This window comes from Phaseolus vulgaris, chromosome 11 (genome assembly GCF_000499845.2).
Source record: "Phaseolus vulgaris cultivar G19833 chromosome 11, P. vulgaris v2.0, whole genome shotgun sequence".
Lineage (NCBI taxonomy): Eukaryota > Viridiplantae > Streptophyta > Magnoliopsida > Fabales > Fabaceae > Phaseolus > Phaseolus vulgaris.
The window spans coordinates 5,333,713-5,349,919 of record NC_023749.2 but is presented as its reverse complement, the minus strand read 5'-3'; the positions used below and the strand labels follow the sequence as shown (position 1 = coordinate 5,349,919).

Below are 16,207 nucleotides of genomic sequence, written 5' to 3'. Positions count from 1 at the left end.
CTCTCTCCAGGATAGTTCTATTCATTCTTTCTGCAACCCCGTTCTGTTGTGGAGTACTTGGGATGGTGAAGTGTCTGGAAATGCCTTCCTTCTTGCAAAAATCATTGAATTCATTCGAACAGAACTCAAGGCCATTGTCTGTCCTTAACCTCTTTATCTTCTTGCCAGTCTGATTCTCAATCAATAATTTCCACTCTTTAAAAGTGGAAAATGCTTCATTCTTATGTTTGAGAAAATACACCCATAGTTTTCGTGAGAAATCATCAATAATTGTCATCATATAACGACATTTACCTCTGGAGGGAACTTTTGACGGACCCCAAAGATCCGAGTGAATGTAATCCAAGGTACCTTTGGTTCTGTGTATGGCTTTAGAAAAACTAACCTTTTTATGCTTACCAAAAATGCAATGTTCACAGAAATCAACCTTTTCAGTACAGTGGTTACCAAGGTGACCCTTCTTCTTGAGGATTAGAATTCCCTTCTCACTCATGTGGCCTAATCTCATATGCCACAACTTGGTGTTATCTTTGTTGGGTGAGGCAACAGCTGCAGAACCTGTAACAGTTGAACCCTGCAGCACATACAAACTATCACATCGAATTGCCTTTAGTAACACAAGAGCTCCTTTAGACACTTTTAAAACTCCACCTTCAGCTGAGTATCTACACCCATGAGATTCAAGGGTGCCTAAAGAAATGAGATTCCGTTTCAACTCAGGGACATATCTGACACCTGTTAAAGTTCTAACAATTCCATCATGTGTCTTGATTTTGATTGTTCCTTCACCAACAACTTTGCATTGAGCATCGTTTCCCATCAAAACAAGACCATTATAAACTAGCTTCGGCAAATTTTTCTGGTTGTTTACCATTTCCCTTATCTTCTCTATCTTGCTTATTTTTCAATTTATAGCATTCTGAGATCTCGTGTCCCCTTTTCTTGCAATAACAACAATATTTGGAGTTCTTGCCTCTAGATTTTGACCTAGATTTATGTTTAGTGTTCCTACCTTTCTCTTGGTTTCTCCCTCTAACTACTAATCCTTCACCAGAATTTTCAGAATGAATTTGAGTATCAAATTTTTCTTTGGCTAGTAAATTAGTCTTGACATCATCAAAGCTTAAGGTAAGATAATTACCGTATAACATAATTTCTTTGAATTGTCTGTGTGAGGGTGGTAGAGAAACAATAAGTAGAATTGCTTTATCCTCATCATCAATTTTAACATCCAAATTTTCCAAATCAATTATGATGGAATTAAATTCATCAAGGTGAGATTGGATGGGAGTACATTCAGACATTCGGAGTGTAAAGAGTCGCTCCTTTAACCGGAGTTTGTTTGCAAGACTTTTGGTCATGTATAGAGACTCCAATTTACCCCATATGCCTGCTGTACTTTTCTCGTTGATGACCTCATGCAACACCTCACTGGACAAGCATAACTGGATTGCAGACAATGCCTTTTCATCCATCTCATCCCACTGCTCCTCCGTCATAGTGGTTGGTCTCATCATTTTACCTGCCAGAACTTTCTTTAAACCATTCTGGGTGAGAACGGTTAGCATCTGGACTCGCCAGATAGCAAAACTGATTTTACCATCAAATTTCTCAATATCCAATTTCGACATTATTGAACAATAGATCCTGGTTGAATTATCGAAAAGCTCTGATGCCAATTTGTAGGGATATCGTGTGCGGAAGCGTGATAATTTCAAGCAAAGATTATGAGAAATTAAAGTAACAAGTAAAGTGAGAATGATACCAGAATTTTTAGGTGGAAAACCCCTTTAAATAGAGGTAAAAAACCACCGGCGAGAGAGCCAAAACTTTCACTATAATGATACTGGGAGTACAATGAATTCCTCTCAGACTAATAGATAAATAGCCCTAAAACAAATCCTCTCTATATGGGTTAAACACTTACACCCAAGAGTATATGAAAAGAGAGAGGAAGCAAGTGTGTGCTTGTTTGTTGTGTGTTACATTGCTTGAAGGAAGCCACTATATATAGTGGTTCTAGGAGACAACAATAATAAATACAATTAATGGTAATTAACCTCCCATTGATTGCAATTGATTGTGGCAATTAACCTCCCATTGATTGCAATTGATTGCGGCAATTAATCTCCCATTGATTGCAATTGATTGCGGCAATTAATCTCCCATTGATTGCAATTGATTGTGGCAATTAACCTCCCAATTATGACAAGAAAACGGAAAGGTGAGTCATAAACCCACAGTTCCGGTTAGAGAGATGAGATCTAGATAACTGTTGATTGACTTCGTATTTCTTTCTCCTATCGATCGGTCAGCACACACTTCAGCTTACTCCTTCAGTCCTCGTACTACACTTTTAGGTCTCGGTCGCTTGGTCGCTTAGTCTCCCCGAATGAGGATACCTACAGAAGACGCTCTGACGCTCAAGTCAGCAAATGACGTTCGGTACTCGGTCGTCAGAGCACAATAATTAATAATGATGTACCTTATTTATTGGAATATGCGTTATTTATATTATTTTAATAGACTTACCTCGTTGGAGTCTGATCAGTGAGATGAATCGTGCTTAGAGGTGTATTACCTAATTATTAATGATGATCTTGGTTTGAGCATTAATGAACCGAGGTGTTGATCGGTCCACCCAAATGTGGGCATATCGGTCGGTCCAATCGTATGAGCCGAGATATGGAATTGGTCGTTCGGCTTATACCAGTAAAATATGAATATTAATTTTTTAATTTAATAAAATAAGATAAAATGATCAAAATGTACCGAATGCAATAATATGTAATTCCACCATTATTTTCAATTTTTATTTTGACTTTTCAATATTTTGATAATTAGGTTATAAGTATTATTGTTAGTTTATAAAAATGAAATAACATTATATATTTTGAAATATTTTTTGTTGAAAGATAATAATCTATGTTGATGATTCCAATCCAATCAATTCAAGTTGAGTTGAGTTGGATGTACATAAAAAAATATATTCAACCTAACATCACTTAATTAAAATTAATTGGATTAGTGGAAAATTATATTAAATTCAAGTGAAAATCACTTATACCAATTATTAACAAGAAAGTACTTCCAAAGCTTGGATAAAAGCACAGATGATATTTCATGAAGTAAATAATGATTTTTTTTTTAAAAATAATTGTTTAGAAAGAAAACCACCACAAAATTCTTCAAAAGTTGAAACAAAATATAAAAAAAAAACAGAAAAAAAAAACACAGAGATCCGAGCAAGTGTGTTTTCCTGAAACGTTTTCTCGAAATGACACGCTAAATGGATGAGGTGAGATGTTGAGGGTGGCCGTGCGATGGAATTGGAGGCCAACGGCTTCTCTGCCTCTAACTGCCTTCACATCCCAACATTTCCACACGCTGAACCCTAGGCCTCCATGTCGCACCGTCAGGCTTTTCTGCCGACCTTCTTCTTCCGCCGTTGCGCACACCTCGCTTCCTCTTTCCGCCGACTTGCACCGCTACCTCCGCTGCTCCTTGCCGCAGAATTCGCCGCTCCGAGTCGCGGTTCTCGTTAGCGGAGGTGTTGATAGCAGCGTCGCTCTGCGGCTGCTCCACGCCGCCGGCCATTCCTGCACCGCTTTCTACCTCAAGATATGGTTCCAAGTACGCCTTCATTCTTCTCGTTTAAAATTGAATTGCGTAATCGATATTCTGGCTGTTGCTTTCTCATGCGTGGTTTTCTGTAGGAAGATTTTGAGAACTTTTGGTCTGAGTGCCCCTGGGAAGAGGATTTGAAGTATGCCAAAGCTGTCTGTGAACAGGTCGCTTTTTATCAACGCCTTTGTCGTGTATTTTTCTGATCGGGAAATTAGTAATGGAAATGCCAATGGTGTCTGTGTTTCTATTTGCAGGTTGATGTACCGTTAGAAGTTGTTCACTTAACTGATGAATACTGGAACAATGTGGTATGCTGGATCGATTCAGCTATTTTTGTTCAATATTTATGCACTTTTCCCTTTAATAGGAAATAACATTCAGCTACTTTATACCAATAAGTGTAAGCTATTTGTTTGGAAAGGCTTATGAACAAGTACTTGTTGGAAAAGAAAAACGAATTAAGTTTCTTCCATAACATAAATTTAGTTTATGTATAACTTATAATAAGCTTATGGAACAGTTAAATGTGAGAATTTCTATTAAATTAATCAATAGCTTAAGTTAATATTAACTTATGAAAGAAGTTTAATTCTTTTACCTTATTCTTTTCTTTATATAAGAGCTTATCAATAAGTTTACCTAGACAAGACTAAAATGTAAGTTGCAATAGTGTAGGTATCTTCTGCCTCGTGTTTGACTATTACTTACATGTATATCAGGTTTCTTATCTCATTGAAGAGTATAGTAGTGGCCGAACTCCTAACCCCGATGTTCTTTGCAATACAAGGATAAAGTTTGGTATACATTCAGTCAAATGCAATAAATCCAATCTGACCTTATTGTAGTTAGTTTCACGTACTTTCTTTCGGTTTCATTAATCAAATATTTTCTGTTAGGTGCATTCTTGGATGCTATTGGTGGCATGGGCTTTGACTATGTTGCCTCTGGGCATTATGCAAATGTTATCCACCCATGTGCTGATGGCATGAACGGGCCTTCTGTTCTTGAACTATCACAAGATATGGTACTCATGAATCTTGTTTTTGTTTGTCTATTATTATATTTAGGTGATATTTGGGTACTTTCAGCTCTGTCTGAAGAATCTTCACTAATTATACTAGTATTAAATTTTGCATATTTCTTTACTTTCCCATTTATTGTGCGGGAAAATACTTTTACATACTATTAGATCTTAATGTGCTTTTGGAATTTTAGGTAAAGGATCAAACATACTTCCTTTCACACCTCTCACAATCCCAGCTAAAGCAACTTCTTTTTCCACTTGGTTGTATTCCCAAGGTTTGTTGTGAATTTGTATAATTTTGAATGCTTAAATTGCCTTTAATGTCTGCAATTCAATCACTTTTTGATGTCTATCTTGAGGAGTCAGTCAGTAAGCACTCGGAATATATTTATTAAATTTGTGTGCCTTTAATTGTTGTTTGTGATTTAAATTTGGATGGTGCACTTAAGTAACCATTTGTACATGCCAACGAGTTATCCTACTCTATATGAAGTTTTTTCCTTTTCCATCTTGTGGGTTGAAAAGACAATTGCTATCCTTTTTTATATGATGGCTGACAAGAGAATTTGGGCATGGAATTTTCTGAATATATTTATTAAATAGGTTTTTGAGTGCCCTTAATTGTAGGTTGATATTTGGATGCTCTTTTGAAGTAAACCATTTATAAAAGCTATCACGTTATCTTTTTCTGTAACACTGCATGTTGTTTTGAAGGAATATTAATCTAATTTTCATCTCCTGCCTATCATCTGCAGGATGAAGTTCGCAGGCTTGCAACAGAATTTGATTTACCAAATAAGGATAGAAAGGATTCCCAAGGAATATGCTTTTTGGGCAAGGTATGTGCAGTGAACGGGTCCTTTACATCATATCTATTTGATGATGATGAGAAGTGTTTACAAATCACTTTTTGAGCTTTTAAAGGTTATAAGAGTGGAAGATTAAAATATAAATGAAATGACACTTATGGCAATGTCCATATGAATTATTGTAACCATTCTTTAATTTTCTATTTCAAAACATCAATGATGCCATATTTTTGTTTAGAAGCAAGTCTAGAAGTTTGATTTCTGTTTCTGTTCACTTTTTGAGTTATAGATAAGATTCAGTGAATTTGTTGCAAGACATATTGGAGAAAGAGAAGGCATCATACTGGAGGCCGAGACAGGGGATTTCCTTGGCAAACATCGAGGATTCTGGTTTTATACTATTGGTCAGCGTCAGGGTCTACGGCTACCTGGAGGTCCATGGTTTGTTATCTCCGTATTTCTTTCCTACATTAGTTGTAATCATGTAATTATACAATTCATTTTGCATTGAAGATATATCCATGTTGTAGTTGCAGAAATATGAGATTATTAATACGATCTGCGTTGTACAATTTTTTTATTATCATTACCTAAATTATTTTCTCCACATTGAATCATTTGAAAAAAATATATTTTCCATGCATTCCTGTCCAGATGTCAAATTTCCGCTTGTATTAAAAGAAAGGAAATTCATCCCATTTTTTTTATCTTATGCAGGTATGTTGTTGAGAAGGATGTTAAAAACAATGTAGTTTTTGTCTCAAGAAATTACTTTTCCTTTGACAAAAGGAGGCGTGTATTCCGTGTTGGCTCTTTTAAATGGCTTAGTGAGCTGCCTCCAGGCCAGACAAGTCAACTTCAATGCAAGGTGGATTACTTGAATATCAAGTTCTTTTTCCTGTTATTTAAAACGTTTCCCATTTTTGTAGTACTCACTCAGAGTTATGGTATCTTGACCTTTTCAGGTGAGACATGGTCCTGGATTCTATGATTGTAGCTTACAAATGGAAGTGGAAGGAGATGGCCAAGGTCACTCTGCTGTTGTCCGCATATCTGAAGATGATCAAGGTCTAGCAGCTGGGCAGTTTGCGGCCTTTTACGAGGGAAGAACATGCTTAGGTTCTGGTGTGATTTTGGAGTTCTGGGATGAGCAGAGTTTTCCAGTTTGTACAAAAGCTTTAGAAATTGCTAGAATGGAAGATAAATCAATACTTGGGAATCCAGTAAAAATAAAAGTTAAACCAGATAGCCCGCAAGAAGTATGTGATTCCGCAGAGTTAGCAAGTAAAGCATGATAAGGGAATAAGAAATTCTTGAGTTGTTGACGCTGAACAAAACAGGCACACATGTCAGAGGAATGCAGCTTCCATATTCCTTTTTCAATTGGCTACAAAAAGATACTGCTAAACGTGACATGTGGATTTTCTGAGCTTTGATTCTGTAACGTTTATATATACATGTTCAGGATGACTATTTAAGTTGAAATACAAAGTTAAGGTAGGCGAGAAACTAGTAGCTTCCACTATTCTATGTTTTGAACCAATATTTGTTTTAGACTACAGAGAAACTGAAAAAATAAAGATCTTTGGATTGAACAAAAAAAGTGGAGTGGATAGTTTGTAAAAAAATAATTAATTTAGTTTAATAATATAATGAATTACAAAAATATCTTGGATATAACTTTAATAATAATGGATATAAATTAAAAAATAGTTTTTACAAGCTGATGCAAATGCTGATTAAAAAATAAACAAGCTGATGCAAATACTGTATTAGTGTTTTTTTTCGTCTTCTTGAATTAAAAAATAAATTTTAATTTTTTTGGTCAATCTTTAATATAAGGATATAATGATATTACTTATCATATCATATTATTAATATTTTTACAGAATTTTGTAAGACTTATTACACTTTTATAACTTTTCATTTATACTTAAATAAAATACAGTTTTTACAAAGTAGAAGGTATTTTTTTTACTCTTTCAATTTAAAACGATTTATTTACCATATTTAGATGATATATGAATTGTTGTCTTATCATTTGGAGGATTTTTTTTAACTCCATAATTTTATTTCTGTACCCTCATAAATATAAAAATCTTCATTTTGTTCTTTTATTATGCAATTAATCAGAAAATTAAAAGTTAAAACTCCTACGTAATATCACCACACTTAAATTATGTTAAATCACTCAAAACAAAAACACCTTAATTTGTCTGAAAAAAAGCCCTTAACAAGTTTTTCTAATCAATAAAATTAAACTCCAAATTTAGTTGGAAAAAACTTGAAAAAAAAAATATTGTGTGTAGGGAATAGGATATTTTGTTAACGTAAGGAATAAATGGCGTGAGGAGAGAAGGAGAGTAGATAAACCCCTCCCCGCCAAATGTTGAATCCTGAGACTTGAGATTTAGTTACTTTCCAATCCATGCCATGGCACACACTCTAACACTACCACCCATCTCTTACTCTCTCGCTAAAACCCTAAACCCCATTTCCCCATTCCACAAATCTCTTCCCTTCTCCTCTTCAATCCTTTCTCGCCAAAAGCCCATTCGCCGCTCCCTATTCCGCTCCGTCCTGCGCTCTACCGCCGCCGAATTCTCCGACAGTGTCGACGACGAAGAAGAATCGGCGGAACTGGGCGAGCTCGATGTCATCGCCCTCGAACAAGAAGCAAAGGACGCTGCCCAAGCTTATTCAAGCTCTCTGTCTCAAGTTCTGACCATTGGTGAATATATATATTTTTAATTCGTTTTTGCTTCTCTTTGCAGCGCGCCTTCAATAACCATCTCTATGTTTTTTGAATTCAGAAGACGAGGAGAAAAATGATCACGAGGAAACAGCTCAATCCCGCAGTAGAAGTGCACGTAGAACAAAATCTGTTAGTATATAATTAAGTTTTTCTTGTTAAATTCACACACACACACGTATATATAAATGGCTTAATTAACTTTTTATTCCATTATTTGTTTATTTTATAATCAATCTATATTAACAATATATAAAACTAACCACCTCAAATTTCAAGGTCACATTGTTGCATTTTTAAAATTGAGAGACATGATTGACTTTTTTAATTAATAGAAGGATCAAATTGAATAAAATATAAAATAAAAAGGGTAATTAAGCCTATATATTACAACAATAATGAACTTGGCAAACTCTGGAACTCTACACAATGCCAATGAATTCAAACAATGAGTCTATTCTAGTTATTTGATTCTTATTTAATTTATCTCCAATCAATGGGGAGATTTGTCACTCGCGCTTGAATTTACTGCATTCTCGAGCTTCGGTGCGAGTCACAATAGCTATGAATATTTTTAAGCAGATATTTTTTCTTTATTGCTTGTAACTAGTTAGCATATTTCTTTCGAAAGTATTGAAATAAACAGGGACTTACGGAAACTCTTCTAATTTGAATGGCAGATCCCGGACAATCTTCTCCAAAGGGTCGCAATTGTTGGAAGGCCAAATGTTGGCAAGTCAGCATTGTTTAATCGTCTTGTTGGGGTATTGAAGATTTCTGTAAACTTTATTTTTTCTTTATGTTTTCGTGTTCTAGGGAAGTAACATTGGAAAATTTGGTGCATCTAAAACCTGAATGTTGAAATTGATTAGTTATAACAGTCACCTCTTTGATGCTTAAATTGTAGAGAAACAGGGCTATTGTGGTGGATGAACCTGGGGTTACCAGGGATCGTTTATATGGTCGATCGTATTGGGGAGAGCATGAATTCATGGTAGTGGACACAGGGGGGGTTATCACTGTTTCAAAGTCACAAGCTACTGTTATGGAAGAGCTGGCTATTACTACTACCATTGGTATGGATGGCATTCCACTTGCTGTTAGGGAAGCAGCTGTTGCCAGGATGCCCTCAATGATCGAGAGACAAGCAACTGCAGCTGTGGAAGAATCATCTGTTATTATTTTCCTGGTCGATGGTCAGGTATTTTGTATGCCATATCTTTTTATTTTCCTTCACCAAGGCTGTTTCTTTTTCCCTGATCGTTTCTTATGTAATATAATAGATATATAAAAAATGGGTCACAAGATATGTTAAAAGGTGATATTTCCTTTTATTAAGAATTGGATGGGCAATCCAGTCCTCCGAGGCTACAGTCATTAAGACATTTTTTTGGGTAATTCTTGAATCTAAATCTTAGCCGTATTTTACTGCTTTGGGTATTTATGGTGTCTTAGGCCCATACGTCAGGTTTGCAAAAGAGTGTGGCTTATATATCTGTTGGACAACTTCATTTAATGCCAACTAGTTTTAAGATGAAATCTGATATGGTAGCTGCCTATTCTGGTAGGCTCGCCTGGTTTGATAGGTATTTGTGGATGAGGGTGTTGGGAAAGTCCCATTAGTGGTTATTCCGTATTTGTACGGAGGTTATTTCTATCCGGTACTGTTTCTCTGTTGGATTTCTCTAATTCCATTATATAGAGGAATTTTATTATGATCAGTGATACATATTAGCACTGGTGTAGTTATTTCTTTTGTTATATAACTTGGTTCCTATAATGGTGCCATCTGGCTACAGCTGACAATTATACACCTTCAAAACGGGACAATCTAATTTTGTTGTTTTAATACCTATTTTAAAAGCATGATATATCAACTGATTCATAAAGCTGCTCAAAATCATGATCCGAAGACAGTAATGACACATGTTGAACAGGCAGGACTAACAGCAGCTGATGAGGAGATTGCTGATTGGCTGCGTAGAAACTACTCAGATAAACATGTAATTCTCGCAGTTAACAAGTGTGAATCTCCCCGCAAAAGAATTATCCAGACATCTGAATTTTGGTCCCTTGGGTAAGCTATTTCGGTGAGGTGCACTCCTTGAGTGGGTGGATAATGCATGCCTAAAGTGTGGCCAAAAACAGTGGAAAATGGTCATGACACTTAACCGGTTTATAAACAATGTTTATGATCTGATGTTTTCGTGGCATGAATATCTAGTCCAAGAACATCTATTGTATGCTTGGTTTTGGAAATTCACGGATATAATTTTGAATATGCCTCAACAAGCATTAATTATTTGTGTGCCAGTTCCAATCCAAGATACAATTGAGGCCATCAAAGGTGTTATTGATACTTTCGCATTGTCTTCAATTAAATTCAATGACCATTGAGGGGAATCAGGTTACTTACTTATATTAGTGGTTAATTTAACCAAAAGCAGTTAAATTTTCAATAAGTATCCAGTTCATGTGGTAGTAAGCCATTATTTTAATTATGATGTGCTGTAGTAGTGTTACAAAACCACCCTTGTTTATTTCAACTAACTTTATTTTTTACTATCTGCAGCTTCATATTTCCTCTTATTAGTTCACACGTGAGTAATTGTAGAGGAAATAACTATGGTCAGACACAAAATACATGTTCTTATGCAGTTTTATATTATTGATGCGATTAAGATATAGCAACAAGTACACATTTATAAAGAAACTTAATTTCTCTGAGATGAGCCTTTTAGCAGTCATAAAGATGTTCAGGATTACATCATATATTTTGAATATATTTAAATTAAAAGTATAAGAGATCAACAAAAATATCCTTGACAGCATCTAAATCACCTCTCCCTCTCAAAACGGACACCTGAAATTTTGAGCGGCTAAACATGCTGAGTGGAATTCTTACATAGTTGCATCATATTATTTACTGATCTTTCTAAGAGTTATGTTGTAATCAGCAAGTGTTGTTGTGTTGTGGTTACTACATCAGATTTGAACCACTTCCAATATCAGCAATCTCAGGGACTGGAACTGGAGAGCTTCTTGACCTTGTTTGTTCTGGCTTACAGAAAGTTGAGGTTTGTTTTCTATATAAGTTGCATTCTCTTCTGATAAATTTAGGTTTTATTTTCTACTTTTATGTCGCAAGCACGCTGAGTTGACTATACTTTGCATCATCAACCGATAACAAGTAATTAGATTCAGGTGGTATTATTGTTGATCACTATACAATTTAGGATCTTAGTTTTTATTCTTATTTCGAGACCCTTTGTTTTTTAATTCATACTTTTTTATGGCTGAACTATAGGAATCAAATATTCTTGAAGAAGAAGAAGAATATGTTCCGGCAATTTCCATTGTTGGTAGGCCAAATGTTGGCAAAAGTAGCATTTTGAATGCATTGGTTGGTGAGGACAGAACAATAGTTAGCCCCATCAGTGGCACTACTCGTGATGCTATTGATACTGAATTTACTGGACCAGATGGACAGGTGTGATTCTTTTGGTGACTGGTAAACACATGGTGTATGTAACACCACAAAAAAAAAATCAAGTCTTAATTCAAATGTTTTATTATTTTTTGTAAAAATTGTTGGAAATGTCATATCGATTGCAAATATGACTAAATTATTGTCTATAAAATGGATGTAAACCTCATATTATAAGTTGGTTTTATAAGATTAAATTATGTCTAAAACTCATTTTTTTGAGATGGTATGGTATGGTATGATCAAATTATAATATATAAATTGGTACAAATCTCATCTTACAACTCGGTTTTGTGAAGTTGAGTTAGACCTAAAATTTATACTTTCTCAGAAAAAATTCAAACGATTGGTTGGTTATAAGGCTTTCCCAACCCCAACTTTGTTTAAGGCTGTATATTTTTTGGACCATACCAGATTGTCATAGTGATTTGGTAATCTTTTATAATTTTGAGGAATCACAATAATTGTTTTCTTTCTGTAGAAGTTCCAACTTATCGATACTGCTGGAATCAGGAAAAGAGCAGCCATAGCTTCAGCAGGGAGTACAACAGAGGCTTTGTCAGTGAATCGAGCATTTCGTGCTATTCGTCGTTCTGATGTTGTTGCTCTTGTCATTGAGGCCATGGCTTGTATCACAGAACAGGTTCCTGATTAAATTGTTTGTTACATAAAAATTATATTGTCTTTCTTTTTGTTATAATAAAGTAGTGCTGCAGGTCTGGAGACACATGGGATAGTAGTTGTTTAATGTATACTTTTCCCCTCCTTGAACTATTTAAATGTCTTTTGAAGGACTACAAGATAGCTGAGAGGATAGAAAAAGAAGGAAAAGGTTGTGTGATAGTTGTAAACAAGTGGGATACAATACCAAATAAAAAGCAGCAGACTGCATTACACTATGAGGAAGATGTCAGGGAGAAGCTTCGCTCACTTGATTGGGCTCCAATTGTTTATTCTACTGCTATAGCTGGTCATAGTGTTGACAAGTATGTTTTATGTGGAAAATTATTGATTTATGCTGTATAGCATGCTAATTCCATGCTTTGAATTCCTCCAACTTTCCCTTTAAAACAAGTTTTTATTTCATAGGCACGTGCAATAAATATCAACTTGTATCCCCCATGGTGAATGAGGTCATGCTTCGTATATTTTGTTGAACTTATCTGTTGTAATGTAGGGGGTCATGGTTGATCTCAAGTAGTAGTCACACTATTGGCCGATGATGGCTTGCAATTTAGTATGCACTGTTGTTTCTTGATGTGTGGTAAAAAAGTCCTTGGTCGTTTTCTTGAGCTTAAACAGTGCACATAAGTGGACTTGAGAAGCTGGCTCTTTTCAAAATAATTTTTATTTGGATATGGATTAGCTTTGTTTTTTCTGGATGTAGAAAACTATTTGTCACAGATAAATTTTAATAGCGAATAACTTTTCTTGGATGTAGACACTAACACGGTCTCATATATTAAACTTATTACTTATTCAGGTTTGATAAGTTTCGTTGGAGTTGATAGCTGATCGCTTATTGTTGTTTTTCCGAATAGGATTATTGTTGCAGCCAGTGAAGTTGAAAAGGAAAGATCTAGAAGACTTGGCACTTCTATATTGAATCAAGTAGTTCTGGAAGCAGTAGCTTTTAAGCCTCCGCCTAGGACACGTGGTGGAAAAAGAGGGCGTGTTTACTATTGCACTCAGGTATTTGTATCATGTTAATAGTTGTTAATGTTTGTCTTTTAGTTTACTGGGAATGTTTGGATGAATTCTTCTTGAATTTTTATTGTTCATGATAGAGATGTTCCCATTGCATTTATTAGGATGTTGTACCTTGTTGACCGATTGGTCATGAGTTTGAATTTGGAAATAGCCTCTTTTGCATATGCCGGTAAGACTACGCACAATGGCCCCTTATTTGCACAGTGAGGAGCCTTCTAGGGCCGGGACATGTTAGTTTTTGTATTGTATTGGCAAATTTTTGTTACTAGAATGATTGAAATGAATAGTGCAGCAGTCATACTCAATAGCTCCTTTGGTTATACTTTTATGTACTCACAATATAAAATATATTTAATTACTTTGTAGTCTAACTGGATCTCCTCTTGCAGGCTGCCATAAGGCCACCTACATTTGTCTTCTTCGTCAATGATGCAAAACTTTTTCCTGAGACTTACAGGCGCTATATGGAGAGGCAGCTGCGTACGGACGCAGGTTTTTCTGGAACACCCATACGACTTCTATGGCGCAGCAGAAGGAAAATGGGCAAAGATGAAAGTCAGTATTCATTGTATCAAAATCAATATTGCTACTATGTCCCCCTCATTTTGCTTTCATTATTCGTTCTTTGCTTCTCCTATCTTGAAAAAATTTATAATGATGCTATAAACATGTATATATGGTTTGGTCACAGGCAAAGCTGTAACAAGGACCCAAGAGAATCTTACATCAAATGATCCAAAATTGGTATCAACTGCACCATAAGTTAGATATTTGATCAAGGAAGAACTGACTGTTCTGTTTGTGTTGGAAGTGAAGAGGTCATCTGGGGTTACTTGATTACTCAAATGGTCGTGCTTCCTTAAAATCCATGAAGGTTAGTAAAATCTCCACAAGGACGGGATGCGTGCAGGGAGTTTGGATGAGGATCTGTCATTTATACAGTGATCATTATCATTCTGTAATTCTTGTGTGAGCACTTTGTATTTATGGGGTCGTAGCACATTATCTGTCAACAACTGCATTGTACATTTATTTTTTGTAGTAGTTGTTGAAGCAAACGTAAGTTCTTGGATTTCTAAGTCTGTGACTCCTTTTATTCAAATATTTAAGCTGGACATTTTCCAGTAATCAGGTTCTCAGTTACTATCTGGAATGATTTTTGTTTTGTTTTTGCTAAGCAATTGCAGTTAATTTTTTTGTCGTTGTTACATGTAAATACGCTGATAGACAGCTGCAGTTACCTGCATGATAGGTTTAACACACTGTTCTCTTTGTTTTAAACTGTTTGTTGCTGTTTCAGAAAGAACGAATATTTTCTGTTGAATCTATCTCGCAGCTGTGTTGCAGCTGACTGCCTCCTAAACATCTACAGCACTTTAACAATACTAAAACACTTTAACTCGTCACATTACGGACGCAGTATTTATCCCGAATTTCATTAATTACAATTCAACTATAATCACAAGAAAAAAATCATGATTAATACAGCTTCTGTCATTTTATATATAAAAAAACAATTTTTTAAGTAATTTACATCCATTGAAAAGTTGATTAAGTTATTGGTAACATTATATTTTAATAATTTTTATTTTTAAATGACAAATTTAAAGAAGTTCAAAACTTGGATCAATTGACCGATTAAAGAGGGTTGGATTGAATTAATTCTAATAAAAAAATTATAAAAAATTTAACTCAATTTAATTTGAGATTTTTTTTTATTTAGTTGAGTAATGAATATCTCCAAACTTCTGTATAGTTATCAAACTCATCTTGATGATCTAATATATATATATATATATATATATATATATATATATATATAACTGTGAATGTATTAAATTATATAGTTATAATCTTTAATAATAATTATGTCTTCAATGATTTTATATAAACTATTTTGTATTTATTTAACTAATAAATTATAAATATATATGGTTTTATTATGTATGATAAATTTAAAAAAGAAACAATATAAAAAAGGAATTCGTATTTGTATATGGTAGAATTGCAATTTACTGATTTTTTTTAATTATGTTTAAACTATATATTATTATTATTATTACTTATAGTTGTTTAATTACAAAATTATTGATTACCATCTTTGATAATTTAAACATTAACATTTCTAATTTTTCAAATATTATTATTTTTCTCTCATTATAATATTCTTACATTTTTTCGTTCGAGATGTTGATTTCAATAAGTATCTTTTTTATTTTAGGATTAATGTGTTTTAGATAACTAATATATATCTTTTTTTTATATTAGTTTTATGTTGTTTTAGGTGATTTTATATTTTTCCTTTCTAGTTTATGATGAATATAATATATTTTTATCTATTTCTTTTCTTTGTTTTTTCAACATGGTCAGACGGGTTAAGTGTCTATCATGACTTTCTCTTCTTTTTCTCCAGTTCCTACTTTGAAATTTTGTCTTCCTTTAATTCTTTTTTTTTCTCACAGCTTTAATATTCTTATCTCTTTGCACACTTCAAAAAGGGAACGTTCTGTTGCCGTCTGATCACAAAGCCAGCTTCAATTCTTGGCACACCTTCAACCTCTTCAATCTTTCGATTTGTCTCCAAACACATTGAATTAAATCTCCATTTTGTGCACGATCAGGTGCAACAGGGAGGCAAGTCGTTGAGACTAAAGAAACTTTAAAGTACCAATCAATTTTGTTGTCGTTATGATTATTATTATATTTATTAATATTAATATAATTAATAATATAAATATCAGTAATATAAAAATTATTAATATTATTTATATATTTAATATCGTTATATTATTAATTTT

General features: G+C 34.2%; 2 protein-coding genes across 3 annotated transcripts; both read left to right on the top strand.

Moving 5' to 3' along the window:
• The first annotated feature begins 3,195 nt into the window (after positions 1–3,195).
• LOC137821019 (uncharacterized) lies at positions 3,196–6,969 on the top strand. Its single transcript, XM_068625422.1, has 10 exons — positions 3,196–3,633; positions 3,717–3,791; positions 3,882–3,935; positions 4,347–4,425; positions 4,524–4,651; positions 4,843–4,926; positions 5,407–5,490; positions 5,750–5,901; positions 6,178–6,328; positions 6,426–6,969. Exons 1-10 carry the CDS (start codon positions 3,304–3,306, stop codon positions 6,753–6,755), a joined length of 1,467 nt encoding a protein of 488 aa, XP_068481523.1. The 5' UTR covers positions 3,196–3,303; the 3' UTR covers positions 6,756–6,969.
• A 789-nt stretch (positions 6,970–7,758) lies between these two features.
• Positions 7,759–14,537, top strand: LOC137820380 (uncharacterized). Of its 2 annotated transcripts, none has more exons than XM_068624450.1 (12): positions 7,759–8,191; positions 8,274–8,344; positions 8,893–8,976; positions 9,120–9,413; positions 10,150–10,289; positions 11,202–11,289; positions 11,520–11,702; positions 12,181–12,342; positions 12,492–12,685; positions 13,241–13,391; positions 13,799–13,964; positions 14,101–14,537. In XM_068624450.1, the coding sequence occupies exons 1-12, from the start codon at positions 7,894–7,896 to the stop codon at positions 14,169–14,171; spliced, it is 1,902 nt and encodes a 633-aa protein (XP_068480551.1). In that variant the 5' UTR covers positions 7,759–7,893; the 3' UTR covers positions 14,172–14,537. The 2 variants fall into 2 exon arrangements, with proteins under 2 accessions (XP_068480551.1, XP_068480559.1); XM_068624458.1 differs by having other exon boundaries at positions 7,812–8,191; positions 8,277–8,344.
• The last annotated feature ends 1,670 nt before the right edge of the window (positions 14,538–16,207 follow it).